General features: G+C 33.7%; 3 protein-coding genes and 1 pseudogene across 4 annotated transcripts; 3 read left to right on the top strand and 1 right to left on the bottom strand.

Annotated features, from left to right (window-relative positions):
* Window positions 1–3,161: 3,161 nt before the first annotated feature.
* LOC124941264 (probable LRR receptor-like serine/threonine-protein kinase At1g06840) lies at window positions 3,162–4,323 on the top strand. The gene is made up of 4 exons (XM_047481560.1): window positions 3,162–3,279; window positions 3,658–3,801; window positions 3,902–3,973; window positions 4,048–4,323. Exons 1-4 carry the CDS (start codon window positions 3,209–3,211, stop codon window positions 4,121–4,123), a joined length of 363 nt encoding a protein of 120 aa, XP_047337516.1. The 5' UTR covers window positions 3,162–3,208; the 3' UTR covers window positions 4,124–4,323.
* A 426-nt stretch (window positions 4,324–4,749) lies between these two features.
* Window positions 4,750–5,621, bottom strand: LOC124943180 (annotated as a pseudogene).
* Window positions 5,622–6,392: 771 nt separating this feature from the next.
* Window positions 6,393–7,940, top strand: LOC124941780 (polyubiquitin). Of its 2 annotated transcripts, XM_047482131.1 has the most exons (2): window positions 6,393–6,500; window positions 6,636–7,940. In XM_047482131.1, the coding sequence occupies exon 2, from the start codon at window positions 6,636–6,638 to the stop codon at window positions 7,776–7,778; it is 1,143 nt and encodes a 380-aa protein (XP_047338087.1). In that variant the 5' UTR covers window positions 6,393–6,500; the 3' UTR covers window positions 7,779–7,940. The 2 variants fall into 2 exon arrangements, with proteins under 2 accessions (XP_047338087.1, XP_047338086.1); XM_047482130.1 differs by lacking the exon at window positions 6,393–6,500 and having other exon boundaries at window positions 6,630–7,940.
* A 10,051-nt stretch (window positions 7,941–17,991) lies between these two features.
* On the top strand, window positions 17,992–19,267 carry LOC124942310 (probable dolichyl-diphosphooligosaccharide--protein glycosyltransferase subunit 3B). Its single transcript, XM_047482788.1, has one exon. The coding sequence runs from the start codon at window positions 18,058–18,060 to the stop codon at window positions 19,093–19,095; it is 1,038 nt and encodes a 345-aa protein (XP_047338744.1). The 5' UTR covers window positions 17,992–18,057; the 3' UTR covers window positions 19,096–19,267.
* The last annotated feature ends 8,195 nt before the right edge of the window (window positions 19,268–27,462 follow it).

Here is a 27,462-nt window from a genome sequence, read left to right as displayed (position 1 = left end):
AGGAAGAATGAAAAAATTGAAAAAAAAGGCACGTTGATAAATTAGATTAGATGAAGAAGATTATGTTAGATGAAGAGTCACGTAAGGTTAGATGAAGAGTCACGTAAGTTTAGATGAATAGTCATGCAGATATGTTAAGAATTAGGGTTTTACTTAATAGATTATGGGCCTTCATATGGGTTTTGAAGAGAAAGAGAGAGAAAAAAATATATTATTTGAATTTTGAGTTTTAATATTAAATAATAATAAAATATTATATACTATGAGCCTCGAAAAAGCTCGACAAGCCATCGAGCAAGCATTATATGAGCTCGAGCTCGACTCGAATATTAAACGAGTCGGCTCGAGCTCGGTCAAAGTCAAGTTCAAGTCGAGCTTTGACCGAGCGGCTAGCGAGTGGCTCACGAGTAGCTTGACTCATTTGCAGCTCTACTTCCCTCCATGTCCAACCCGAACCCGATTTAAAATACCCGAACGAACTATCGGGTACCCACGAATATCGAGTATACGAGTATCCATTGTCATCCCTAATTTATATAACTATTGAAGATAATTAGATCACCTCATTCATTTCCAACTCCCTGCAATTTTTATCATTTGATTTTCCTATTAGTCAATAAAAGTTCAATACTTTCCATCTATAACTTATGTTACAAATAAAATGAACTAAAAATAATTTATCTTGAAATTATATAAAATATAAAAGTATCTTTCCATCCACGGTTAGATAATTTATCTTGAAATTATATAAAATATAAAAGTACAATATTAAAAATATAAAAATAAAGTACAATATACGAATAAACGAAATCATTGAAGAAGAGGTTGATCTGGATTATGTATTAAACATATTTGTATTAAAATAGTTGTATTGTCTCACTCTTGTGTTTGAGTTTATTATATATGATTGTCTGATACAACTAATTTATTTATTGGTGATTCAATACTAGATTTACTATGCAACAAACAGTTGTATAGTTCTTTAATTGTTAGTCTTAAAAAATATATAAGAGTAATTAAAAATTTATAATAAACTAAATTAGTCAAACCCATTAATCAATCATCATAATAACTATTATTTTTCTTAACGTATCAATAAAATTTTAACTGCACATTTATTATAATTGCATTTGATTTATATTAACACCTTATTTAAATGAAAAAATTAATCAAAATATATCAATTTATTTTTATGTCAATTAAATATACGTTGCAAATAAAATAAGGCTAATTTGGATTCATGAGAAACTAATAGCAAAAATTATACTATATATAATTTTCCGATTTAGACGAACCTGAATTAGAGAATAAGATATCATTATATTAAACTTATCCAAATTAACACACAGTCCCGAACACGCTTCAAATAACCAAAGAATATCACAAATGTGCTTGACATTTCTCTTTGTAGCTTAAATCATGCAAAGGGTATAATTTGTAAATAATAAATGAGACATAGATAATAGAGATCGTCTCGAACCGCATTCCACCCCACGAAACAAACCCGCATTTTTAATAAACATCATTCTAGAAAGGTCTTCCATAACAATAACAAATAAGAAAGGGGAAAAATAGTCTCATTGTCTTAAATCCTTGAACTCTCAAAGAAACCATGAGCGCTCTCATTCGCGATAACAAAGAATTTCGTCGTCAATACGCAAAATCTAATCCATTCGTCCGATCAATTTCTCCCTCCCATTTTACCCATATATCAAAAAGAAACTCCCGGATAACATGATCATATTCTTTCTTGATATCGAGTTTGACAAAAACAAATTTATCGCCACTAGAGTTAGCTAAATCAATACACTCATTGGCGATTAGTGTCGCATTAAAAATTTAATGGCATTTGATGAATGTATCTGATTGTCATAGATAATTGTACCCAAAACTTCACGCATTTTATTTCCCGAATATTTTGAGATAATCTTATAAAATGATGTAATAAAACTTATGTCGAAAATTCTTCACGTCGATAGTTTCGGTTACCTTACGAATTAGGACAATCAACGTAAAATTTTAACTTTTCTCAAAAAGATGAAAATCGATAAAAAAAAAAAATAATAATAATAATTCATAGCCACCATAATATGGTGGCCTTAAGAAACTTTCAAACTTTTTTTTAAAAAAACTCAAAAGTCTTTTTATATAACTTAATAGTACACTAAAGTATAATTTATACTTCTACCTTATATATTTTTATATATTTTTTTTTACAACGCATTAAACATTACATTTATTATAATAAAAAGTATACCAATTAATAGTATTATTTGTTAAGTTTTTATTATCCATTTATACCCTATATAATTTATATTTAATATAAAATTATAACTAAGTCTACCTATTTACAACATTTTTCATATAAAACTTAGTTATTAATTTTTCATGATAACATTTATTAATATTATTATTATATGCAACTTATCGTTATATAATATACTAGATATATTTTAATTTATTTTAATATTATTATTATTATATATAATAATTTTAATATTATATATATTTTTAAATAATCTAATATTATAATTTTATAATTAAAAATATATTTTTATTTTTATGATGATAATTCTATTAATTATTATTATATTTTTTATATTTTATTTAGATTATAATAATATATTTTTATATTTTATTATAATTAATAATAATATTTAAATTAAATAAATATACTTTATAGTTTATATTATAATTCATTTTTATATTTTAATTAAAATTATATTAGTTATTAAATTTAATAATTACAATAGTTAATAACAATATTACAATAATTTATAATAATAAATAAACTTAAAAAATAATAATCATTAAATATTAATAATATAAAAATAATATATTTTCATTTTAATTTATGAAAATGATAAAATTATCTTTTTATTCCTATATATTTTATATAATATACTAAACACCAAATTATAAATTATATATTTTTTATAATTGATACTAAATATTAATATTATATAATTTGTGTCGACCACTTAAACAAAAGGTAAATTGACGAAATAACCCTGATAATATGGTTATTTCCAAAAATAACATAGGGAAGTAAGTTTTGCAAACTTAACCTTTTGTTCCTGGCAAAAGACAGTTATACCCTCAATAAATATTATTTCCCCTTTTCCCCCTCTCTCTCCTCATTTCACAATTTCTCTTCTTTCTTCCCCGACTATCAGTTTCCCCTTTTTATCTTCTTCCTGATAATCAAATGAACCAACGAAGCGCGAAGCAGATCGATCAACTCCCCAAGACAACGTCGGAACGCCTTCATCATTTCAGGTGAGTTTTTCTTGTTTTTCTGTCGTTTTTCTCTTAAATGTGTTATAGCGTTTAGGGTTTTAGCGTTTTAGAGTTTAAGTTTAGGGTTTTAAGGTGGCTGAAAGAGTTTTACGGTGGATGATGCATTTTCACATGCGAAAATGCAATTTTCGTCTGCGATGATGCGATTTTCCCAGGCGACGGATGCAATTTTTGCATGTGACAAATACAATTTTAATCTATGGAAAAAAAAAATTCTACCAAAAATGCATTCGTCCTAGATATATCTTTAGAGCTCTTGTAAGTATTTCTACATCCATCCTAGATACTTCTATTTCTCTTATACTCCTCTTGTGAAGTCCTGAGTGTCCTACTTTTTTAATTCTTCTGTTTGTGTAGACTACTGAATGGAAATCAACTCTCTGGCTCCTTGCTTGATGAAATTGGATTTCTTCCAAACTTAGACAGGATTCAAATAGACCAGAATAAGATTTTTGGACCTTTACCTAGTTCATTTGCAAATTTGAATATGACAAAACACTTGTAAGGGCATAAGAACTACTATCCTAATGTTTCATCTATTTCTTCTTTTTGTCATTACTGTGAATTAATTTTAGTTGCCTTATTGTTACATTCTTGGCAGCCATATGAAGAACAATTCACTTAGTGGACAAATTTCACCTGAACTATATAGGCTGCCTAAACTTGTTCACATGTAAGTGAATGTTTTGGGTGGTTCTCCTTATACACAATGAAAGCATTGGAAGATTCTAACACGGTTACATGTAGGTTGCTTGATAACAATAACTTATCAGGGTATCTTCCACCAGAGCTTGCAGCCCTTCCACAGCTTCTAATTCTGTAAGTTTTATTGTCTTCATTTGTCATATCTCATCATAAATTATATGTTTGCATAACTTTTTATTTATGTTTCTGAAGCTGTAATATTTTATGAAAGTGAGTAGTTTGCATTCGATGATAGGCAAATGCAATTTCGCGCTGTGAGGTCATTTAACTTTCTTAACATTGTTTCAATTGGTTAATCATGCAGAGGTTGTTAGTTAAGTATGGGTCTTTGATTTCGTTGATTTGTTTTGTGGGTTTATTTGTATACCTGATTGTGACCTCATTAAAGTCTGGTAGTGCTAAAAGTAGCAAAAAGAAGTGTTGGGAAATAAGTTGTTCTCCTTTGCTTAGGACTTTGAGATGAAATCCACTTTTTTGATAAGTTAAAGCGCGACCACTTGTTTAGATTTTTTCTGTTTGTGTTGTGCTTACACATTTTGTATGTGTTTTAGTTAAAGATTTTGTTACAACTAGTTACTAAAGAAACACAATTTTACTCATTTTGGGTTGTTATAACTTACATGATTATGATTACTTTTTTTCTAGCACAATTGTACAATCCACAGTCCTTTGATTAAGCCATTTGTGTCACTCTAAATACCAGAGGAAGAACACAACTAACCATTATTATTTTTATACCAAATTTTAAGAAATATGTAAGTTTAAGAAATAAAACATAAGTATACAAACCACCACTGATGAATTATTAACTTCTTCAAAAAGGGAAGAATAATAAGTTGGATAATAGACAGATCCTCCTAGAGCATCATCTGAACCAGATGTATGTCTACCTATAATTGGGGTTGCAAGACTAAGAAAATTATTTAGAACATCAAATTCACCATCAGCTCGATCTACACCAGGAACACCCAATCTATACACTTGAATCCATAAAAATGATGAAGACAGTCTAATAAACAATCCATATAATCTGCATAAATAAGATCAGCTTCACTGAAAATATTGCAAAGACCCCATAAATTTTAGAAGAAATGTTCCTGCAAACTCAAACATACAAACAAACTTCACAATTCATTCAGAAACACCTTACTAGCAAAACATATCAAACTTACCAGATGGCATGAGCAAAAAGCATGAACCAGACTATGTCGAGTATGATTGAGAAGAATATTAGAACAACATAGGTTCTACATAGGGTTTGACTGCTACATTCAATTGCAACAAGTGCAAATAGTCCAATTGCTAAATTGATCAACAAAACTCTGTTGTACAATGCTCCCACAGATCCAACCAATGCACAACCAATCTAAAAGTTGAATTATCCACACAGTAATTAGAGATGACATAAAGGAAACAATATTATATTGTTACCGGATAATAAAAGAGATGCATACATGAATGTAAATGAGACTCGCGGCAAGGGATTGAATCATATCATAATCACGAAGTCTTAAAGGTGACAAATGCATTTTTTGCAGGCGAAGAATGCATTTTTCGCAGGCGACGAATGCATTTTTGCAGGCGACGAATTCATTTTTCGCAGGCGACGAATGCATTTTTTGCAGGCGACGAATACATTCTTCGCAGAATTTTTTTTTTTTTTTTCGAAGAGAAAAATTGCATTTGTCGCCTGCGAAAATTGCATATGTCGCCTGCAAAAATGCATCATCCACCGTAAAACTTTTTCAGCCACCCTAAACCCTAAACCTAAACTCTAAAAAGCTAAAACCCTAAACGTTATAACACATTGAAAACGACGGAAAAACAGGAAAAATTCACTTGAAATGATGAAGTCGTTCCGGCGTTGTCTTGGGAAGTTGATCGATCTGCTTCGCGCTTCGTTGGTTCATTTGATTATCAGGAAGAAGATAGAAAGGGGAAAGGGACGGTCGTCGGGAAGAAAGAAGAGAAATAGTGAAATGATGAGAGAGAGGGGAAATAATATCATAGTTTATTGAGGGTATAATTGTCTTTTTGCCAGGGACTAAAGGTTATGTTTGCAAAACTTACTTCCCCTATGTTATTTTTGGAAATAATCATATTACCAGGGTTATTTCCTCAAATTTCCCAACAAAAAAAAATTAAAATACATAATCTTCTTTTTAGAAAATTCACAATGAAGAAAAGGATTTCTTTAACTTTAAAGTTAACAACTTTTCTTGTCAAAGAAGAAAAGAAACGAGGGTTAGCACCTTCCTTTTTTTTTTCGTTATCCTTGCCGCCGTGAAATTATTATTTATACATGCCAATTATTCTTAACTTCGCCATTTTCATCATCTTTTAAACCTAAAAGACCACGTGTCGTAATATGATTTGCTATACCATCGATTTCTCCGTCTGAAGCCATAATCTCCGTCTTATAAATACCACCCATCTCTCATCTCCGCCATCATATTATCTTCAATCCAAATCCTTCTTATAATCTACCGATCAAGGTATTCTTTCTCCATCTTCTTCATTTCTTTATGTTCATAGATTTCAAATGAAAACACTTTTTTCTGGATTTGATTCTGAATTTGTACGTATTTAGTTCTTTTCTGATTGTTTGATTATTAATTGATAACATGCAGATGCAAATATTCGTGAAAACCCTAACAGGAAAGACGATAACCCTAGAGGTTGAATCGTCAGACACAATCGACAACGTAAAAGCCAAGATCCAAGATAAGGAAGGAATTCCACCAGATCAACAACGTCTAATCTTCGCCGGAAAACAGCTAGAAGATGGAAGAACCCTAGCTGATTACAATATTCAAAAGGAATCAACTCTTCATTTAGTTCTTCGTCTTCGTGGAGGGATGCAGATCTTCGTTAAAACCCTAACCGGTAAGACTATAACCTTAGAAGTTGAATCATCAGACACAATCGATAACGTTAAGGCGAAGATCCAAGATAAGGAAGGAATTCCTCCGGATCAACAACGTCTAATCTTCGCTGGAAAACAACTAGAAGATGGAAGAACCCTAGCTGATTACAACATTCAAAAGGAATCAACTCTTCATTTAGTTCTTCGTCTTCGTGGAGGGATGCAGATCTTCGTTAAAACCCTAACCGGTAAGACTATAACCTTAGAAGTTGAATCATCAGACACAATCGATAACGTTAAGGCGAAGATCCAAGATAAGGAAGGAATTCCTCCGGATCAACAACGTCTAATCTTCGCTGGAAAACAACTAGAAGATGGAAGAACCCTAGCTGATTACAACATTCAAAAGGAATCAACTCTTCATTTAGTTCTTCGTCTTCGTGGAGGGATGCAGATCTTCGTTAAAACCCTAACCGGTAAGACTATAACCTTAGAAGTTGAATCATCAGACACAATCGATAACGTTAAGGCGAAGATCCAAGATAAGGAAGGAATTCCTCCGGATCAACAACGTCTAATCTTCGCTGGAAAACAGCTAGAAGATGGAAGAACCCTAGCTGATTACAACATTCAAAAGGAATCGACTCTTCATTTGGTTCTTCGTCTTCGTGGAGGAATGCAGATATTTGTTAAAACCCTAACTGGGAAGACGATTACGCTTGAAGTTGAATCATCGGATACGATTGATAATGTGAAGGCGAAGATTCAAGATAAGGAAGGAATTCCTCCGGATCAACAGAGGTTGATCTTTGCAGGGAAGCAATTGGAGGATGGCCGTACTTTGGCTGATTATAATATTCAGAAGGAATCGACTCTTCATCTTGTCCTGCGTCTTCGTGGAGGTTAATTATTGAAGAAAATTTATGATTATTTGAAAAAGTTCTATATATATAAATTGTGTATGTGATGTGTTTTATGTGAATGTGATGCAATGTGACAATAGTAATTGTATTAATTATAAAAAACTTTAATGTTGGAATAAATTATGTGTTAATTATTGTGATCTAAACTAATTTTTCATTGTTCTTTAGTTTGTCAATCTTGATAAGGTTCAATGAATATGAATTTGTATTAACCTGAGCTAGCAACCATCTATATATCAAAGTTAAAAAAAATGAATTTTTGGATAAATTTTTAGATAAAACTAGAAATGATTAACTTTTTTTCAACAAATTAAATTTTTGATAAAAATGAATAATTTTATAGCAAATAAAATATTACAACAAGAATAAAATTTAGGGAAACTAAAAGAACCCATCATCCAAAAGCTCAACAATAGGTATGGTTTTAACTATAATAGTTCCTAAAACAAGCCTAGTCCAAAACCATCATAATGTTAGGACTAATTACTTATTCCATACTTGAAAATGTCTATAAACAAAGCTTATTTATTTAAGTTGAAATATATGAAGAACAAGTTGATTATTGTTCTTGATGTGAATAGAAAAAGAATTATAAGATGAATGATTTGTTATTATTAATTTGTTGATTTATAAACATCAATTTTATACTTATGAAAAGCATAACTGAATTCCTAACTAATAGCTAACTAAAGTCCTAACTAATAGCTAATTAAAAAACTAATTAGTAAAAGAAAAATATAACTAAAATCTAGCCTAACTAATAGAGAATGGTTACTAAAATCAATTACTTTTATCATCCCCTTCAAGCGAAATGGTGAGGCACAAACCGAGAGCTTGCTTCGTAAAATAGCAAACCTATGAGAGGTAAGACCTTTTGTAAGAATGTCAGCAATTTGATCTTCAGTAGAGATATATTTTATGAATAATTGTTTACGAGAGACTTTTTCTCTAACGAAGTGAAAATCGATCTCAATATGTTTTGTGCGAGCATGAAATACTGGATTTGCTGATAAAAAGGAAGCACCAATATTATCACACCAAAGTATGGGAGCTGAAGGTAGCGAGACTCGAAGTTCACTGAGTAGAGATTGAATCCAACATAGATCAGCAGTTGCATGTGCAAGAGCGCGGTATTCAGATCCAGTATTGGAACGAGCAACAACTTGTTGTTTCTTAGAGTTCCAAGAAATAATATTGTCGCCAAGAAATGTGCAATAGCCAATCGTAGATCTACGGTCATCGGGACATCCTGCCCAATCAGCATCAGAGTAGGTGGTAAGAGTGAGTTGTGGCGTTGAGCGAAGAAAAATCCCATGTCGAGGAGTGTGTCTAAGATATCGTAAAATACGTTTTACTGCTGCCCAATGAGAAGTAGTTGGAGCTTGCATGTATTGACATGCTCGATTAACTGCGAAGGCTAATTCAGGACGAGTTAAAGTGAGGTATTAAAGGGCTCCAACTATGCTCTGATATTGAAAAGGATCTTGTAAAGGATCTCCATCATGTTTAGAGAGAGAAGAACCAGAAAATATTGGAGTATGTAATGGCTTAGATTGAAGCATATTAGCCCGAGTCAAAATGTCATCCACATATTTTGATTGACATAAGAACATGCCATCCTTTGTGCGTGTGGCTTCCATACCAAGGAAGTAGTGTATTTGACCTAAATCCTTAACTGGAAATAAAAGATTTAAACGACGAATAAACTCTTTAATAAATGATTAAGAATTTCCTGTAAGAATAATATCATCCACGTACACTAAAAAATAGGTGGATGTTGTTGATGTATGACATATGAAAAGAGCAGTGTTAGATTTTGATTCAGTAAAACCAATTGACACTAAAGCATTTTTAAGAGTGGAGTACCAAGCCCGAGGAGCCTGTTTGAGTCCATATATTGCCTTGTTAAGTTTGCATACATTATTAGGAAAGTCTCGATGCACAAAACCAGGCGGTTGTGACATGTAGACTTCTTCGTTTAAGAACCCATGAAGAAACGCATTGTTGATATCCAGTTGGTGTATAAACCATTGATGCGAGATAGCCAAAGTTAGAATAATACGAATAGTTGTAGGTTTTGCCACTGGGCTAAAAGTCTCTTCATAATCAATACCTTGTTGTTGATGAAAACCTTTAGCCACAAGACGTATTTTATGATGATCAATTGTCCCATCTGATTTGTGTTTGAGTTTGAAAATCCATTTGCAACCAACAATATTGTGTGATGATTTTCGAGGAATAAGAGACCACGTTTTATTTTGAATAAGTGCATTGTATACATCTGTCATGGCAAGTCTCCATTGTGGATTTTTACTAGCATTAGTAAAATACGTAGGTGTAGTAGCGGAAGTAATAGTAATGAGGGCAGATGATGCCATAGAACGTGATTTATTTCGGGTGATCATATGATGATTAGAACATGTAGACATGTGATTTGTTGTGTTAGTTTATAGTGGAAGTGAAATAGTAGATGTAGTATTTGATTGAGTAATATCTATTGAATTTGTAGTATTCATAGGTGTCGGCGTAATCGAAGAGGAAGATGGTGGCGATGACAAATTATTATGAGCTGGAACATTTAATATGTTTGTAGAAAGAGATGATTCAACATCACGAGACTGTGGAGATATTTGTACAACGCTATTATTTTTGAATGGAAAATTGAGTTCGTCAAATGTAACATGTCGAGAGATAAAAATACGTTCAGATGGAATATGAAGACACTTATAACCTTTGTGAGACGGATTATAATCAAGAAAACTGCAAAGAGTAGTATGAAAATCAAACTTATGTTGATTATACGGTCGTGTAAGCGGATAACAAGAACAACCAAAAGTCTTCAAAAACCCATAATCGGGTTGAGAGTTGAATAAAATTTCAAACAGTGATTGTTGATGTAGAGTTAAAGTCGGAAGACGGTTTATTAGATATGTAGCTGTTTCAAAAGCTTCACTCCAATAATATAGTGGCATAGAAGCATGAGCTAATAATGTAAGACTAGTTTCCGTTATGTGACGAATTTTACGTTCAGCAATACCGTTTTGTTCACTTATATGTGGGCAAGATAGACGATGTAGAATACCGTGATGATCTGTTAATAGTTTAAAATTCCTGTATTCACCACCCCAGTCTATTTGTAACATTTTTATTTTGCGACTAAATAGGTTTTCAACAAGACGAAGAAAAAATTGATAAATGTATCCAAAACATCCGACTTTTTCTTTAAAGGATATATCCATGTAAAACGACTAAAATCATCCACAAAGTGTACAAAATAACGACAACCATTAGACGAAAATTCAGGAGCAGGTCCCCAAACATCCGAATGAATTAAGTCTAAAGGCGAATGAGATGTAGAATTAGAAAGCGAAAAAGGTAGTTTGTGTGCTTTTCCATATTGACATGATGTACAAAATGGAATAGTGTTATTACCCAAAAGTGGTAGTTTAAATTGTGATGTGACTAAGGATGTAGTAGCGTTAGAGGGATGTCCTAGTCGTGAGTGCCATATATGAGCTGAAGATCGGGTACCAATAAACACTTGTTTTTCTGAATGATTCGAAGACGGATTTTGAGTAGGTTCAAGGCAATAAAGTCCGTCTTTAAGTGATCCTTTAAGAAGCACCGTCTTCGTGTCCCGATCCTTAATAAGACAAACATCCGGATGAAATTCGAAAAATACATTATTATCAGCTGAAAATCTCGCAACACTAATAAGATTTTTAGTGATTTCTGGTGCATGTAATATATTATGTAAATAAAGAGTGCGTTGAGAACTTGTAATTTTGGTGGTGCCAATATTATGAATAATTAAAGGTGTGTCATTACCAACTTTAATTGTTTCTATACCTTTATAAGGAGCATTGACATGTAGATTATTTAGATCAGATGTAATATGATCAGTGGCACCCGAATCAGGATACCAAGCTGGATCAGCAATAGTAGACGGTGTTGCTAGAAAGGCGGTGTAATTTGTTGAAGATGTAAGTCGAGAGCATTTGAGTGCAGTGTGTCCTTGTACATTACAAATATGGCACGGTGGATTATAGAAACAATTTTCCGAGCGATGACCAGCTTTGTTGCAATAAGTACACCATGGGCGATTGTTGTCTCGGGAAGTATACCCATTTCCAGAATGAACAGATTGATTTGACCCTGTAACACCGTTTTATCCCCCCGGTCTATGTCCCGTTCCATAGCTTTTCACGTGTTTGTGAGACACGTGGCAATATGGAAGGACTACCGCGAGGCATCTCGAGGTTTAATGATTTCAACCTTGGTTTGCGTATCAGGCATCTTTTAAAATGAAACATTTAATTTTTAAAATATTTTGAGAATACCTGGAGCAGTAATAAATTAATTATGTAAAATAATTAATCTTTTGTTCAAACATTAATAATCTAGGAGGCTGAATAACAATTTAAACTGGCCCAATTTAAATCAATTAAACATAATCAATTTAAAGATTATTCATTTGAAAATCAGAGTCGCCAAGAGATTTTATGAAAATCAATAAAATGATACGTGTACAAACGTATTTATACCAGAGTTTCTGAAAAAAGTGGTTTGTTATCTGTTTACGCTCGGGAAAGGGCTTTCGCGCTATGTCTTCTGCGCCCGCCTAAGGACGATTTTCAAAATCCTTCTAAAATAGACAAAGTTTGGCTTCTATAAATCTAATTATAACATTCCTTATCTTTATTAGTAATCTAGGGGTCCTAAATGAGGATAAACTTTAAATAATTGTACAAAATTATTTAAAGGAGGTGTATACATGTTGCGTTGGGGTTCAGATTTAACAAAACCTGAAAATATCAGAAAAAGATGTTAGAGAGTATAACCAAACAAGACCTAACAAAAAAAATTGCTTTGGGAAACATCTCAGAGAATCTTGAGAGTTACTTTATGACCTTGAAAATACCATTTTTTAGAAAATGGGGGCTTGGTTCCAAAATAGTTTTGGATTTTTTGAAAATTGGAACCAAACGGACCTAAGGATTAAACCCTAGGTTCGAGTCCGATCTGGTCAATTTGGGCTTAGTAAGGTTGAAGAGATTCAATTTTGAGTAAGGGTTCGGACTTAGGCCTAGGGCTATAACGATCTTAGGTTAAGTGGGGGTTTGATACTAGGCTAGGGCTAGGGTTTGGCCTAGGCTAAGATGAGGCTAGGTTTAGTTGTTAGTCCTAGGTTAGGTGTCAAGGTCAATCCTAGGTCAAGTGGAAAGGTTTGTCCTAGGTTAATTAGGTCTAGGCTAGTTTTGTCGGCCCTAAGACAACTTTCTCGGTCGAGAGGCACGGTCCTGGGCGGTTTCCTCGGTCGCGCGGCTCGGTCCTGGCCTGTTTTTCTCGGCCCGAAGGCAAAATTTCAGGGCCTGGTGTTCTTGTTTTGGTCCGAAACTTCAGAAGTTCATAACTTTTGATTGGGATGTCCAAATCACAATCCGTAAGTTGCAGTAGGTTCATATGATCATGAAGAACAAAAGCCCTAACATAAATCACGATTTTGAAAATCATAAGAGGATCAATTTTAAAACACCATTTCTAGGTCAAATTTTGGGATCTTTTAAATTAGGCCATTTCAAGGCCTGATTTTTGTTCCATTAGCTTTGAAATGATGAATATAGTTGATCCATACCAAAACAATAAAATCATTACATCATTAAAATGGTTTTTGAAGATTGAATCAAAATCTAACTTTTTTCAAAAACCAAATTTGATCAAACATGATCAAAAGAGTGAAACACTTACTTAGAATTCATCCCTACATGTTAAGAATCATGTATAGCTACTAATTGAATCAACAAATCCAACTTAGAAGCAAGAACATGAAATTTCAAAAATCCAGATTTTTAATCTTTTTTTCCAAATTTCAATTTGATCAAACATGATCAAAACATGATTACAGTTACTTATAAATCATCTAATCATGTATACAAACATGTAATACAACTAATTGAACCCAACAAAATCAGATTAAAAACAAGAACACAAAGTTTTGAAATTCAAATTTTCAAGCTTTTTTCTCAAATTTCAATTTTGATCAAACATGATCAAAACTTGATTACAGTTGTTTGGAAATGATTCAAACATGTTTATAAACATATATAACAATAATCTGGATCAACAAATCCAAGTTTAAACCAAGAACACAACATTTCAAAAAATCAAATTTTCAAACTGATTTTTGCAAAATTCTGTTCTAGGTTGATTTGATCGGTTTTTTTTCAACAAAAAGCTTACACATGATATATATAATGATTATGTACAAAGAAATCATACAATCAAGCATAAGAACACGACCAAAGTGATCAAACAAGAAATTTTAAAGAAATTCTAAATTTTCAATTACAAATCAATATTCAAAGCTTCTGGAATCATACCAACAACTGAAAATCATTCCTGGGAGTTGCTGGAAGTGATCCAGAAGCCTGGATCGAAGCTTGGCTCGAAGGTCGGCTGTAGAAAGCCAATTTGAGTTTTCTTTGATCGCTAGTATTCTTATCCCTAATTCGTGGCAGCCTTATCCCGGGGAAGATAAGGCTTCTAGATAAGGGGGAAACGTAGGCGCTGACGATGGGATCACGTGGGCGAAAAAATCAACGGATTTGATCGCATGTAGCCGAAGTTAGAGCTTCTTGAAGAAACTCGTCGGCGAGGTCACGATTCTGGCGACCCCTGCGTCCCAGCGAAGAAGACGGCTGAAACGACGTCGTTTCACCTGACGCCGTCAGCGTTCCGTCCGCGGTCAGCGGTCTTGACTAACGGGGTTAGTCCATCCCATTAGTTGATCCGGTGCGGGCGCGCGCACGTGGTTCTGCTACAGCTGGATTTCTGGCGCGCTCTGGGCTGTCGTATGAGATCTGGCGCTCATCTGATGGTCCAGGATCCTGCTGCAAAGTTTAAACATAAAATCAGCCACACAGGATTATGCAATTTTAATTTATTTAAAAGGTTATTAAAATTCGAATTTAATTCCTTTTAAATTCATTTTTTCGCAAAAAAATCACAAAAAATATTTCTAGAATCATAATAACAATTATGATCATATTTTATTTTTTGGGAATTTTTGGGAATTTTGGGGTATTTTATTTAATTGGTTTAAGTCATGAATTAAACATAAATCATGGATAAATCATAATTAAATATTTTTAACCCCTTCCTTGGTCTAATTTAGATAAAATATATACAAATATTTTATCCTCAAATTATTTTTGGAATTTTGAAAAGTTTTCTTAATTAAGGTTTAATTATCACAATAATTAATCCTTAATTAGGTTTTAATTCCTTCTTTCAAGTTATTTTGAATATAAAAATCCAAAATATTATTTTAATATTATTAAACATAATAGTATTATTTTGCAAATTGGGTAAGTCAAATTTTCATACTTACAGACCCAAAATTAATTTTAGAATTAGAACTTTGAGTTGCTACTGGTTTGTTAGACAGTGGATCAGTAACAAAATTACTTTTAGTGGGGTAGGTGGATGATGGTGGGCCATAGGCGTGATTAGAAGGAGGTGATGGATGACTGGAAGAATTAAAGTTTGCAGGTGGTGGGCATTCTCTCTCTTTCCACGGTAAGCCACATTAACAGAAGAAGAAGATGAAATATTTCCAAAACTCTTCTGTTTGAAATTCAGCCGGTTTTCATGGTTAAGAAGTATAATGGTCATCTCATTAAACGATACATCTTTAACCGATGTTAGAGTGCATATCATCGATTCATACTCTTCGGGAAGTCCATTCAAAAGTTGTAGTTGTAGATCTTGATCTGATATTTCTTGTCCTGCAGCCATTAATGAATCTGCTATGTTTTTGAGTTCTTGAATAAAGTTGTGTAGTGGACGAGAGCCTTTATGAGCATTGTGAAGTTGATTACGCAATTGTAACAGTCTACTTTTAGATTGTGTCGCATATGTGTTATGCAGATTCATCCAGAGTTCTTGTGAGGAGGTGCATCTTGAACATTGTTGTCTGATCTGATCCGATAGTGTTGAGAAAAGCCAAGTGAGTGCTCTTTGATCTCTAATTCGCCATGATTTGTAGTCTGGGTTGAAGATTTCGACTATCACTGATTCGGTGTTCCTTGATTTGACAAACTTAGGAGGGGCTTTTAGGGTTCTTTCTACCAGATCCAGAAAATTATAACTCTCCAAGATTGGCATAACCTGAGATCGCCAGTAAGTGAAATTATTGATATCTAATTTTATACTTACTGGAATATTTGGAAGCACTTGATTGTTGCCTTCCATTGTTATTGTGGGAGTCCTCCCTTACTGCTCTGATACCAAGTTGAATTATATGAAGAACAAGTTGATTATTGTTCTTGATGTAAATAGAAAAAAGAATTATAAGATGAATGATTTGTTATTATTAATTTGTTGATTTAGAAACATATTTTATACTTATGAAAAGCATAACTGAATTCCTAACTAATAGTTAACTAAATTCCTAACTAATAACTAATTAAAAAACTAATTAGTAAAAGAAAAATATAACTAAAATCTAGCCTAACTAATAGAGAATAGAGATGATTACTAAAATCAATTACTTTTATCAATTTAAATTTCAATTTCAGTTTTTATGAGTAGTAATTTTAGAATTAGAAGTTCAATTCAAATTCAAATTCAAATTCAAATTGGGGTGTAATTTCAATTCTTATATTTATTAGATTATTTAAGATTAAAAATTATAATTGAAATTGTAATTCCAATTAAAATGTGATCTTATAATTCTCAATTCTATTATTTTTAGTTCTGAATTTTAATTTTAATATTTATTTATTTTAAAAAATATATTTTATTATTTATCACTTACAACGTATTGAAAGGATAAATTTTTTTAAAAAAAATTAGAAAGTTAAAATGCCGAGTCGTTATAATTTTCTTTTTGAATTTAGAAAGTTAATATGTCGAACCGATATTTCTTTTATTTTTCATGAAAATTCTCTCAAAAAAAAATTCTTAAGGAAAAATGATGATTAAGAAAAAAACGAAATCTTGGAATGTGAGGGCGATCCCTCGAATTAGGAGTTTGGTGGAAACGTCAGTTAGAACTGAACAATTAGGTAAAGTGCGAAGAATGTAAGATGTTAGGGTAGCTTGAGTTGAGTGGCATCGTAACACTATACCCCATTCAGATAGGAGTCCCGGGATGTGACTGATGCTTTTCCCTTTCGTTGCACACTAGAAAGACAAGCCGGGAAGTACCAGAAACTAGAACTCTATAATAACCTACACTTGGCCTATTATTGGTTGTTGTCTCTTTCCCTTTGTTAAAATTTACAATACTAAAATAAAGCACCATTTGATACTCTCTCAAATTCAGGATCTTCCGCTTCCTGAGTCCCGTTCGCCCCTAGCCCAAGACCTCTCCCCGCATGTCCTCTAAAATTAATCATTCTTTCAGAACCACTGATAATGAAGCAAGTGTTGTAAGTAAATTGTAAGTGTTTTCTTGACAAACTCTAAGTGCAGGTTCATGGCTTCCGTTTGCTGGGTAAGGAATGGAAGGAAAAGTGTCTTTATCAATTGGATCTTGATCGAACACGAAATAAGCTCAGAACTTTAGTTTTCCTCCGGTATGTTTTTCAACTATCTTCTATGTTCTATCATGCACCTAAATGCTGCTTTCCGGAAGTCAATTTTCTTCATTCATTAGGTCAGTTATAACTGGATCGCAGACATAAGCACTGGAAGGCGATAGAGCTAAACTAACTTAGGGTCTTTTCCTTGCGGCATGCTCGAGAGACCTAGGCCTCACGTAGTACGAATTAGGATAATAATAAGTTTAATAAAATCAATGAAGGGAAACATACAACTTCTTTAGTTTTCCTTTTTCAGGAAAACAAAATCTTTGACATTTTAATTATTCTAATAAATTGTGTCTAACCAATATTTAATATTATAATCAATATTTAATATTATAGATAATATTATTATTCAAAATGAGACATTCTATAAATTTTTAAGCATAAATTAAAATTGAATATGGTCTTCGAAACTCACAATAACACTAAATGAATTTGATACTTAATCGTTTAAGCTTATTATCTTTATTTGACTCACATTATTCAACTTATACACTAAAAGTTTATTTATGTTTGATTTTATTTATTAATTTTATTAAGATTAAATAATATGAAAAATCAGCCCATTTATTAATAGCCCTTGTTTAGTAAATTCGCCTTAAGTCTTCTTCTTCTTCTTCAGGTCTGAATCTCATAGAAGTCGTCTCGACCGGAAGATCTTCAACCATTGGCTATGGCTGCAGCTGCAATGTCGCATCTTTTCTCTCTCCTAATCATCCTCTTCTCCTTCATCACTCTCTTCACAACCTCCTCCTGCTCCGACGACGATCTAGTTTCCGATCTCCTCTACCGTCAATCCCAATCTGAAACCGGCGTAATCCACCTCAATGACCACCTCATCTCCCAATTCCTCTCCTCCAAAACCCCCCGATCTTACTCTCTCATCATCTTCTTCGATGCCCTTCAGCTCCACGACAAGGCCGAACTTCATCTCAAAAGTCTGTTAAAAGAATTCGATCTACTATCATCCTCCTTCATCGAGAACAACAAAGACAATCCATCATCTAGATCTAAACTCTTCTTCTGTACGATAGAGTTTAAAGAATCCCAATCCACCTTCGCTAAATTCGGCGTCAATTCACTTCCCCACATCCGCATCGTCCCTCCAACTGCTGTTAGTCTAAAGGACGATTCTTTCCAAATGGACGCTGGCGAATTCTCTAGACTTGCTGATGCCATGGTTCAATTCGTTGAATCGAAGACGAATCTCATTGTTGGCCCACTTCATCGTCCGCCGGTTCTTTCCAAGAAACAAGTAGTTTTCATCATAGTTGCTCTGTTAATTTGTTTCCCTTTTGCTGTGAAAAAGTTTATTGCAGGGGAAACTATTCTACACAGCAAAAAACTATGGATGGGAGGGGCGGTTTTCGTCTATTTCTTCAGTGTTTCTGGAACAATGCACAATATAATTAGGAAGATGCCTATGTTTATGACGGACAGAAACGATCCAAACAAGTTGGTCTTCTTTTACAAAGGAACTGGAATGCAACTGGGAGCAGAGGGATTTTCAGTTGGGTTTTTGTATACGGTTGTCGGATTGTTGCTTGCACTTGTAGTTCATCTTCTAGTAAAGGCGAGGAATGCGAACTTGCAGCGCACAGTGATGTTGTTTGCGATTGCGGTTTCTTTCTGGTCAGTGAAGAAAGTTATATTCTTAGATAATTGGAAGACTGGATACACAATTCACATGTACTGGCCTTCTAGCTGGTAGTGAGATTGATTGATTATATGTGTAACTTTGATTCTCCATCCTTAACACATAAGGTAAGATCATTTGAACTTTGCGAAAGTTATATTTTGTTAGTAGTAAAACTTGGGGAAATTGTATGTTTTTTTACCTTGAAATTGAACTCAACTTATTATGGAGCTTTAGCTGGTTTATTCTTCTTTAATTGTTTGTTAGCATCATCTGCAATTCTAGCTGTTATTTACTCTGATTATGATATGTTGAGTTTCTAGATTTGTTTTGGTTCAAGAACATGGTTGCCTTGATAATATACAGAAATCTACTAATCTGGGCAGAATTTAATTTTCATCAAATGGTTGTTGTTAAGATATTTTGTGTTGAAGAACATGTCTGCCTTAATTTTGTACACGCGTTGTTTTGCAAATCATTGAGATTCTTCTTCCCTTGTTGATGAGAAGGTTGTTTGTTCATTGGAAGGCCTGTTTAAAGGATTGTTGAATCTGCAGCCTCCCCATTAGCCAAATGAAAAGAAACTTGTCAGATAGAAATTAGATTTCATCTTGATCATCAAGATCACTTTCCACAATTTTGACATTCAATTGTGTGTGCTTAATTAGCATAGACAATTGCTGCTATTTTTGAAATTGCATTTTATGGATTTTGGCTTAGAATCATCTTTTGGCCAACTATAAGTACTTGTAATGTGGTGATGGTGTATTTGTTCTTGAATCTGTAGTACTTGCCCAGAATAATACATTTATGTCATATGTTTTCTGAATTGATTGTCTTCTTGAACAACTAAATATTCAGATCTATTACTAAATAAGATTTAGCTTGTCATTCATTTCTTTTGTATGTCCATGGTTCTGAATTGTTTGCTTTGTCTTATCCGTTCTTTCTCATTGTCCAAATTATGTTCATTTAGAAGCTCATTTATATGAAACGAACTTTTGCCCAATGTAATGGTGAAGCTTTTTGTTGTCAAAACATTTGGGATGCATATCATGATCAGAAAATATTTACATATTTAGTGACAAAATACATTGTTAAGATGAAATAAACTCTTCTACTTTGTATGGTTCCCTGCCGTAGGTAGGTAGTTTCAAATTTGATTCTCAATTTCTCACTCTATTTAGAATGGTTGCTTAAAAGACTAAAGTTTCAAATTCGATTTACTGATTAAAAGGGTAATAACGAAGAGGAATCGAGATTGCCACCTCGAGAATAAGTTCATGTCAAAAAACTGTTATAATTTAAAAAATCAAACAAATAAGATGTTAAAAAGGAAAAACCAATTTGCAAATATTAACAATACAACAAGAATATCCAATAATTGTTTATATGAATGAAGAACAATGTCTTAAATGGTGATAAACTAAGAGAATCTTAATGCAGATATCTGGTCATTTGTAACCTCTTAGGGAAATTTATTTGTGTAAAAGTTGATTATTTATCTTTCAAACATCTTCTTCAATTCAACAATTTATAGGTTTTTTAGTCCAATTTGTGAAACCATCTACAAATTGGCCAAGATTAGATATGGACATTTGTATTTTATTTCTCTCTATTTTAATAAGTGTGATTCATATCGGATTGGGTCAAGGTTTTTCAATAAATTAAAATATGACTATGTTAGATTGGTTGTACTAAACCAAGACCAAAATCCAATAAATTGGAAATGTATTAATGGTTTCATTTAAATATCTTTTATATATTCAATAATTAATATTCAACAATAATTTTAAACAACTAATTAAAAAATAAATTTAAACAAAATTGTTTATTAAACAAATACACATAAGTTAAGTTGGGAAATGTATTAATGGTTTCATTTAATATATTTATACATCCAATAATTAACAATAATTTTAAACAACTAATTAAAAAAAAATTGTTAAACAAATACACAAAAATTAAGTTGACATATATGTATAAATTATTGGTCAAATATTAATTAATATTCGATTGTCAATTAGTTCATTTATTTGCATAGAACAAGAACAGGAATAAAAAAAAAAAATTATGATCGGCATCTATTTGAGTAGATCATTTCCAAGATCTAATTCCAGGGATAGTCAACAAACCTTAGCTATTCGTTGGATCCTTGAAGCAACTTTCAAACGACATATAAGTCAGAGGTTAAGCAAGCAAGTATAGTTTTTCATGCATCAATATTTGCGGGATCTTCTTCCCTCAGTCCCATTCGAGATGGATGGCTTTTCAGTGAATTTCTTTTCAAGCTAGCCAGTATCCTTTGGGTAAGGCAAAGACAAAAGGTATATCTGAAGAAAAATTTGAGCACCTGTGTATCCTATATGTACTCCAGTTTATTCGATGTAAGATTTTTCTTACCCACGTGAAAAATCCTGAACATGAAATCTTCTCGGACCGATTGGATACAAAAAGGCGGATTAAGCAAGAGCTATTCCGATCATGCGATCTTTCTATACGTTCGTGCACCCATTTCAGGTCTTTCTCGTACTAAGGTTGTCTCATAATCAGCATGTGGTGCTGTCACCGCAAGGTGAAAAGAAGGTCGAAGAAAGATGCGTTTTAGTTATGGAGCCTACACTTATAATAAACTCTACATTGTTAATTAGAGTTTATTGGGTTTGTATTTGGTTTTGGGGTTGAGCCTGACTAAGAATTATTTAGGTTTATTACCTGAATATTTACCCTATAAATATGTGATTATTAAGGGTTTACAAGTGAAAGACATAATTCTAGAGAGATAAAGTGTGAGGCAAAAACTTTGTAATCCTTCTTCTTCATAATGAAATCTGGTGATGGCTGAAGTGGACGTAGCTCAATTTGAGTGAACCACTATAAATCTGTATCTTCTTGTGTTCTTATTTCTTGCATTTTTACAGATTGTTTTAAGCTGGTCGGATTTAGGAGATACAAATCTTAACAACTAGTATTATAGCAACTAGGCTAGATCTGAGCATTGGAAACAATGGCAAGTGAGAACAGTATAGGACATGGGATTGGAAAATTCGATGGGACAAATTATGCCTTCTGGAGAATGCAGATTGAAGATTATCTCTATGGAAAGAAGCTTCATATTCCTTTGAGTGAGAAACCAGAGAAGATGGATGAAGCTAAATGGAAACTCCTTGATAGACAGGTTTTGGGAGTTGTCTGATTGACGCTAACCAAGACGGTTACTCACAATGTAGCAAAGGAGAAGACCACCATGGGTCTGATGAAAGCTCTCTTTCTGATATGTATGAAAAACCATTTGCTAACAACAATGTACACTTAATGAAAAGACTCTTTTACTTAAGAATGGTTGATGGTACTTCTGTCACTACTCATTTGAATGAATTCAATACAATTGTGAATCAATTGCTATCTGTTGAGATTGATTTTGGGGATGAAGTTAGTGCCCTGACCTTGTTAGCATCTCTACCAAATAGCTGGGAACCTATGAGGGCAGCAATTAGTAATTTAGTTAGAAATGCTAAACTGAAATTTGTTGAAGTTAAAGATCATATTCTTGCTGAAGAGGTTCGTAAAATTGATTCTGGTGAAACGTTCAAAGGTTTTGCTCTGAATGTGGAAAATAGGAGCAGAGGTAATGATAGAAATTTCAACCGAGGTAAGAGCAAATCTATGTCGAGGAGCAGGAGGAGTCAGTCCAAGTCTGGGCGGATATTTGAGTGCTGGAATTGTGGTAAACAGGGTCATTTGAAGAGGAACTTCAAAGCACCGAAGAGAAACAGTGATGATAAAATTGATGCAGTCGATGTTATTACAGAAACTGTCACTAATGCATTACTTATGTCTGTTGATAGCTTGATAGATTCATGGATTTTTGACTCGGGAGCGTTTTTCCACACCACTGCCCACAAAGAATTAATGGAAAATTATGTGGCTGGAAACTGTGGGAAAGTGTATCTTGCAGAGGGTGAGTCACTGGATATTGTTGGAATGGGGGACATCAAATTGAAAATGGCAAATGGTTCTGTTTGGAAGATTAATAAGATGAAACACATTCCAGGTTTAATGTGCAATATGATTTCTGTTACACAATTTGATGAAGAAGGTCACAATTTCATTTGTGAAAATAGTGCATGGAAGGTGACTAAAGGAGCAATAGTTGTTGCTCGAGGTCACAAAACTGGAACGTTATACACGACTTTAACTTGTAGAGAAACAGTTGCTGTTGTAGTTTATGACTCGAAAAACAGTGAGCTATGGCATTGCAGGTTAGGCCATATGAGCGAAAGAGGGATAAAAATTCTTTTGAAGAATGGACAAATTCCAGAACTGAAGTCTGTTAAATATCAGTTATGTGAAAATTGTATTCTTGGAAAACAGAAACGGGTGAGTTTCTTAAAGATTGGGAAGGATCTCAAGAAAGAAAGGCTAGAGTTGGTACACACTGATGTGTGAGGACCTGCACATATTTCTTCTATTGGCGGATCACAATACTACGTGACGTTTATAGATGATTCGACAAGAAAGGTATGAGTATATTTTATGAAGCACAAGTCTGAAGTATTTTCTATTTTTAAGAAATGGAAGACTTTGGTTGAAAATGAAACAAATCAGAAAGTTAAGTGCTTGAGATCTGACAACGGAGGTAAATATATCAATTCAGATTTCAAAGAGTATTGTGTTGTGAATGGGATCAGTATGGTGAAGATTGTTCCTCGAACGCCTCAAGAGAATGGAGTAGCTGAACGAATGAATCAAACATTGAACGAGCGTGCTAGAAGTATGAGATTGCATGCAGGGCTGCCTAAAACCTTCTAGGCAAAAGTTATTAATACTGATGCCTATTTGATAAACAGAGGATCATCTGTTCCTCTTGAATTCAGAATTCTTGAAGAAGCCTGGAGCAATAAAAAGATAAACCTTTCTTATTTGAAAGTGTTTGGTTGTTTATCATATGTTCATATTAATGAATGTGATAGGAGCAAGCTTGATCCAAAGTTTAATAAATGTTTTTTCATTGGTTATGGTGATATCGAGTTTGGTTATCGTTTCTGGGATAATCAAAATCGGAAGATCATTCGTAGCAGAAATATTATCTTCAATGATACAGTTCTCTACAAATATTGTGTTGGGAAGACATCAGATGGTGATTCCAAGTTGGAAGAGACTAGTACAATCGATTTGAGAGAATTTTCAGCTATATATATACCGACTGTCGAAGAAGGACAATGTGTTGTTGAAGATGAAACCGTTAAGAACGTGGCCCCAGAGGAAAATCAGCAAACACCGGTTATACAGTTGAGAAGATCATCAAGAAATCGAAAATCATTCGAGAGGTGGTCTCCATCTCTAAACTATATATTGTTGACAGATAGAGGTGAGCCTAAATGCTATGAGGAAGCAATACAATCTGATGAATCGGTTAAGTGGGAGTTTGTGATGAAAGATGAGATGGACTCTTTGACGTTGAATCAGACTTGGGAGCTCACTGAGCTACCAAAGGGAAAGAAAGCACTTCACAACAAATGGATCTTCAGGATTAAAGAAGAACATGATAAAACCATGAGGTACAAGACAAGATTGTTTGTGAAAGGATTTCAACAGAAAGAATGTATTGACTACAATGAGATCTTCTCTCTAGTAGTTAAATTGATGACAATCAGAACTATTTTGAGTTTGGTTGTGAAAGAAGACCTTCATCTTCAACAAATGGATGTCAAAACTGTTTTTCTTCATGGTGATTTAGATGAAGAGATTTATATGCGACAACCAGAAAAATTTGAAATCAAAGGAAAAGATGAGCTTGTATGTATGTTTCAGAAGAGTCTGTATGGTTTGAAACAGACTCCAAGACAATGGTACAAGAAGTTCGATAGCTTCATGAAAAGTAACAATTTTTTGAGGTGTGAAGTTGATCATTGCTGCTATATCAAAATGTTTGATAAATCGTACATTATTCTACTCTTATACGTTGATGACATGTTGATTGCTAAAGAAAACTTGTATGAGATTAACAAGCTCAAGAAAGAGTTGTCTGAAAAAGTTTGCAATGAAATATTTGGGTGTTGCAAAACAAATCCTTGTATGAGAATTTTCAGGGATGAAGAAGTTCTCAAGCTTTCACAAGAAGAATATGTGAAGAAAGTTCTTAGCAGGTTTAACTTGTATGATGCAAAACCAGTTACTACCCTCTTAGCTAGTCACTTCAGACTATCTAAAAATCAGTCGTCTTCAATAAAGGAGGAGAAAATTTACATGGTCATTGTTTCGTATGCCTCTGTCATTGGTTGTATTATGTATGTGATGGTTTGCACAAGACCAGACATAGAACATGCAGTGGGAGTTGTTAGCAGATTAATGAGCAACCCGGGTAGACAACATTGGGAACCAGTAAAGTGGATACTACGATACTTAATAGGAAGTACTAGTCTCGCTTTGTGTTTTCGAAAGTCTAATATGGGTTTGGAAGGATATGTTGATGCTGACAATGGTGCTGATGTTGATAGTATGAATGACACAACAATGTACATTTATACTCTAGGAAGTACTACAATTAGTTGGGTTTCAAAATTGTAGAAGATTGTTGTACTTTCTAGTTGTGAGGCAAAGTAAGTTGTTGTGATAGAGGTTGCTAAGGAGATGATGTGGTTACAACCCTTTTTGCGAGAATTGGGTCAAGACTACGAGGGAAGTGTGTTGCGATGCGAAAGTCAGAGTGTCATTCATTTGGCAAAGAATCTTATTTATCATGGCAGGACGAAGCATATATAGGTTTGTTATCATTTAATCTGATCAGCTTTAGAAGATGGAGTATTATCTCTTGAGAAGATTCTTGGGAGTGAGAATCCAGCTGATATGTTGACAAAAGTTGTGACAAATGAGAAAATGAAGTTGTGTGCAACTTCAGTTGGTCTTCTTCGTTAAGACACTGGATGGAAAGCCACTACCGATCGAGAGATGATGAAGTTAGTCTCCAAGTGGGAAATTATTGAGTTATGGAGCATACACTTATAATAAACTCTACATTGTTAATTAGAGTTTATTGGGTTTGTATTTAGTTTTGGGCTTGAGTCTGACTAAGAATTATTTAGGTTTATTACCTGAATGTTTACCCTATAAATATGTGATTATTAAGGGTTTACAAGTGAAAGACATAATTCTAGAGAGATAAAGTGTGAGGCAAAAACTATGTATTCCTTCTTCTTCTTCATAGTGAAATCTGATGGTGGTTGAAATGGACGTAGCTCAATTTGAGTGAACCACTATAAATCTGTGTCTTCTTGTGTTCTTCTTCTTTCTTGCATTTTTATAGATTGTTTCAAGATGGTCAGATTTAGGAGATACAAATCCTAACATGCTGGTCACCCTAAAAGGACATGTAAGGAAGGTCGGAACGATTTGTGCATTTCCCAAGGTCTTTAGATCCGGACTCCCAACCCAACAAGGTGGATGGAGAGGGAAGGCTATAGAGGCGGCTTTTGACCGAATTATTCAATGATCAATTCTTAAGGCCCTACTTTGTTTCGCAAGCCTTTGTCATTGTCAGGAGTTGGATGAATCATTATTGCCTTGACTCCTCTGATGTAAGAGAAGATGTATGAGATGTGATTTGGAGTTTGTAAAGAAGTTTTCCATTCATTACCCCTATGAAGTTAAGACGATTTTCCGCAACTGGTTACGGAAACTCTGCTTTGACATGAGTAGAAGGATGATCACGTCAGCTTTGAACTCCTTACCAGTAGACTAGACCTTGAAAGTCAAGAAAAGCCCGACGGCCCAGCCTGTTTCTCGCTTGAAAGAATCGCTGTCTGGTATGACCTTGTTCCCTGTATTGGTTATGTTCTTCATTTCTTGTCTAGCAGAAACTAATCGAGCTCCGTTTGATCTTAAATGTTATTTAAAGGAAAACAAAGAATCCCGATCCATGCAGTAACTTTTGAGTCCTCCCAAGTGATAATGGAGCCATGTGGGCTGAGACACTCCCTTCTCTTGAGAACAAGGTAAATGAACCATAGTATGTCAGGAATAAGGGGGACATACTGTTCTACTGGAAATTCTCCAATATCAGGAGCATGTAAGGCTTAGCTCTCTTGTAAGGTTCAATAGGCGGATAATCTATAAGAAATAAGGGGGACATACTGTTCTACTGGAAACTCTCCAATATCAGGAGCATGTAAGGCTTAGCTCTCTTGTAAGGGTCAATAGGCGGATAATCTATAAGAAATAAGGGGGACATACTGTTCTACTGGAAACTCTCCAATATTAGGAACATGTAAGGCTTAGCTCTCTTGTAAGGGTCAATAGGCGGAGAATTTATAAGAATGATTCATTTTCAATGGACACCTATGAACCAAATAACAGGCTGTGTAAACTGCCTCAGCCCCAAAGTGTTTAGAACGCCCAACAAAGCGCATCATCATGAATTGCATGGAGAGACTTTTCAAGCTT

The sequence above is a fragment of the Impatiens glandulifera genome, chromosome 6, assembly GCF_907164915.1.
Source record: "Impatiens glandulifera chromosome 6, dImpGla2.1, whole genome shotgun sequence".
Classification (NCBI taxonomy): Eukaryota; Viridiplantae; Streptophyta; class Magnoliopsida; order Ericales; family Balsaminaceae; genus Impatiens; species Impatiens glandulifera.
This window is presented reverse-complemented; position numbering and strand designations above follow the sequence as displayed.

Coding starts and splice junctions, on each gene's coding strand:
- LOC124941264 (XM_047481560.1), top strand. CDS start 3,209: ATGAACCAACGAAGCGCGAAGCAGATCGATCAACTCCCCAAGACAACG. Junction 3,280..3,657: donor GAACGCCTTCATCATTTCAG/GTGAGTTTTTCT, acceptor CTGTTTGTGTAG/ACTACTGAATGGAAATCAAC. Junction 3,974..4,047: donor CTGCCTAAACTTGTTCACAT/GTAAGTGAATGT, acceptor GGTTACATGTAG/GTTGCTTGATAACAATAACT.
- LOC124941780 (XM_047482130.1), top strand. CDS start 6,630: ATGCAGATGCAAATATTCGTGAAAACCCTAACAGGAAAGACGATAACC.
- LOC124942310 (XM_047482788.1), top strand. CDS start 18,058: ATGGCTGCAGCTGCAATGTCGCATCTTTTCTCTCTCCTAATCATCCTC.